Genomic DNA, 2,890 nt, shown 5'->3' on the forward strand with positions numbered 1-2,890 from the left:
TTTCTTTAAAGTCTGGCAGTTATCTGCTTGGATCATATTTTTTCTTCTGTAAACAGCACAGTTCTTGTCAGCCTCAATTCTATTTATATCTATCCTGGTGAGAGAACAAAAGGAATGTAATGAGTTGTCAGCTTTAAATTCAGTACTGGATAAAAATACTGATAATATCCTGAGCAAAGGGATTGGATGACGCCCATCCAGTAACTCACTGAAAGCACAGTTCCTCAACAGCCATGCGTAGGTGGGATGGGCACCCACAGCAGAGACTGCTGGCTACCGAGGGATGGATGCTCCGGAACGTTGGAGTAAGAAGGGTAAGAAAACCTCCACATGCAGCCATGATGCTGAAGTGTAATGGTAAGAGGGAGGGGAAGGACCCTGCACCTACACAGATGCCAGCACTCACGCTAAGTGACAGGCATCGTATTCAGTGGAGGCGGTCAACACATGGTCTGTAAAGCGAGAGAGTTTGTTGACAGTGATTTCAGTGGGAGAAGTGTGTATTAATGTCTCTCTGCATTAATACACATATGAACTGTGACTGTGGCTGGTGTTGCAGGCAGAAAACAAATCTGTTTCTAAAGGTGCCCAGTGGGAGCCAGTTAACCTGGAACTGGCTGTGAAATGGACCCTGAATAGGTGCCTGAGGCTGCAGGACTAGATCTGTGCTGTGGGAAAGTAGCCTGGATTCAGAGGTGATATTTCCATGCAGAGCACCATACCTTTGCTATTGCTGAAAACGCCCTCCCCCCACAAATCATCACCTGTTTTCTTTTACTGACAGATCTTTGGATGAATTCCGTTGTTTCTTCATGTTTTGAATCTTCGACCCAATCCAGATATATTTGGTATCTTTCTCTTTATTGTCTATAAATTCCTGTAGAACAAGTAGAAGCATGTTACCCAACAGCAGAGCTTTTCTGCTGTGTTCAGGTCACTGTCCTGTCTCTTGCACGGCTTTTCCTGTACTCCCTCACGTGGAGAGCAAGGGCAGGGATCGGGCCATGGCAAAGCTGCCCGTTACAATGGCCCACACACATGTGACCAGCCACAGAGTTTCAATTCAGGCTGGTGCTCAGGCTTTCCGTCAGCTGTCAAAAAACCCCCTCAGTGATGCTCCCCACCCTAACAAGCAAGGTTGCAAAGCCTGGTCTTTAAGGTAAAAGACCTGTTCCTCAGGGAACAATTGAGTTTCTCTGAAGAGCCATTCAGTTATATCTTGCTATCAATTTCCCCAAAGAAAAATGAGAAGAGTGTTTGGCTGTTTGAATTTCCATTTGGTGGCTGAATCAGACCTCTCTTCCCAGTGCCAAGTAATGGAAATCTGTGGGAAGTCCTCAGCATTTCCTCCTCCCACTCAAAACTACTCTGGCTTCCATACTTGCATCTCTTGTGTTTCTCCTTTTCAGCTCTGCTCTGGGACACCCTCAAAACTTTCCTGTCTGTGGGGACTCAGTAGCTCTGCGCTTGATGGGGGTCTTGCTTGCCGGTGTGTACACCTGACATCTGGGCCATGTTCACTTGGTGGAATGTTTCGCTAAGGCAGATGCCTGTCGCACAACTTCAGGGCTGCTGCAAGACTCACCATCTCGGTTTCATCCTCAATGACAAGAAGCTGGGATTTCCTGGCCACACAGTATCTCTGGCTGTCCTTCCAGCTTGCAGCCTCCTCGGAGAAGTAGTAACACCTCCCCCTATGTAGCTGCCACCCAGGAGGACACAGCTCGCATGTTCCTGTGGGTGGTGAGTGTGAAGTATTAACTCGTGCCTTGTAGCATTTTACGTTCACATACCTGGCTGGCTGATCCAAAAACGAACAGTCCCCACTCCCAAGTATGTGTGTGGAGAGAGTTTGAAGGCTGCAGTGCCACTCCTCAGCTTCCCAATCCCTTGCCATGGTGCTGCGCACTTCTGCACATCATCAGGCTCTCCACCGCCCTGTGTACCTGCCTGGAGGAGAGCACTGGGAGGATCTAGAGGGCTGCAAAGAGGCTTTTCATCCTCCCACATGCAGCCCCTGTGAGGAGACACCGTGCAATGTGATGTGGTGTCGCGTGTGTGGATTCAACAAGATGATGTGACCAGAAAGCACAGGCCCCTAAATGACATCCAGACTATGTCCATGGAGCTGGAGAAGGAGCTGTGTTAAATAAGGGTAACCCTGCTATTCCCAGATCTACTTCCCATTTCACACAGACTATCTGGGAGGAACGTCTCCCCCGCATTTCCTGTCTTGGCTTCCTCTAATGTTTCTAAGTAACATCATTACAATCAGTCCTTAGAAAAGCATTAGTATTTCCCAACAAATAACAGATCTACAATAAAAAGACCAGGAAGGTCTTCCCCTGCCCAATCCTTGCAAAAAAAATACAGGAAAGCTAAATTTCATCCCGCTCTTAGAGAATAATTATTGTCTGGAAGGCATTCTCCAGAACAAGGGGAGGACCTACTATATATGGAATTTCTGACAGCAGCTCCTGGAAGAAAGAAATGTAAAAAAAGTACCCAAAACCGTTTATGCCAAAAGAGGAGCAAAGGAATTGTCACCAAAATGTCAGTTTAGATCGTGTCGTCACTTCTGTGCAGGAACACCATGCTCCCTGGGTAGTACCAGTGAGTTCCCATAAACTGCAGGGTGTCACCGAAATGGGAACAGAGAAAACCGAAGTGTGCATGCAGCATGTCTGCTGTGCTGTGAGAGGACCAACTTTCCTCACCTTGTCCATCTTCACACAGTTCCTCCATGAGCCATTTCAGGAGCACTGCCAACAGAGTCTTCTCTGAAGAAATGTGATGGCCAGTGCTGTTCAGACCATACTGGGACAAACTTTCTGATTTTCCTGCGCTGTCCTTCAACACTTGAACAACAACAACAACAACAACAACAACA

The 2,890-nt window shown here is 47.3% G+C and overlaps 1 protein-coding gene across 1 annotated transcript; it reads right to left on the bottom strand.

Moving 5' to 3' along the window:
- Positions 1 to 764: 764 nt before the first annotated feature.
- Positions 765 to 2,010, bottom strand: LOC104495451 (snaclec 3-like; the record flags this gene model as incomplete). The annotated part of the gene is made up of 3 exons (XM_010138419.1): positions 1,794 to 2,010; positions 1,586 to 1,734; positions 765 to 877 (listed from the first exon to the last, which is right to left on the bottom strand). Coding segments are annotated over exons 1-3 (479 nt in total), but the record flags the coding sequence as incomplete, so codon positions are not given.
- Positions 2,011 to 2,890: the final 880 nt, after the last annotated feature.

The sequence above is a fragment of the Buceros rhinoceros genome, unplaced genomic scaffold, assembly GCF_000710305.1.
Source record: "Buceros rhinoceros silvestris isolate BGI_N320 unplaced genomic scaffold, ASM71030v1 scaffold12536, whole genome shotgun sequence".
Classification (NCBI taxonomy): Eukaryota; Metazoa; Chordata; class Aves; order Bucerotiformes; family Bucerotidae; genus Buceros; species Buceros rhinoceros.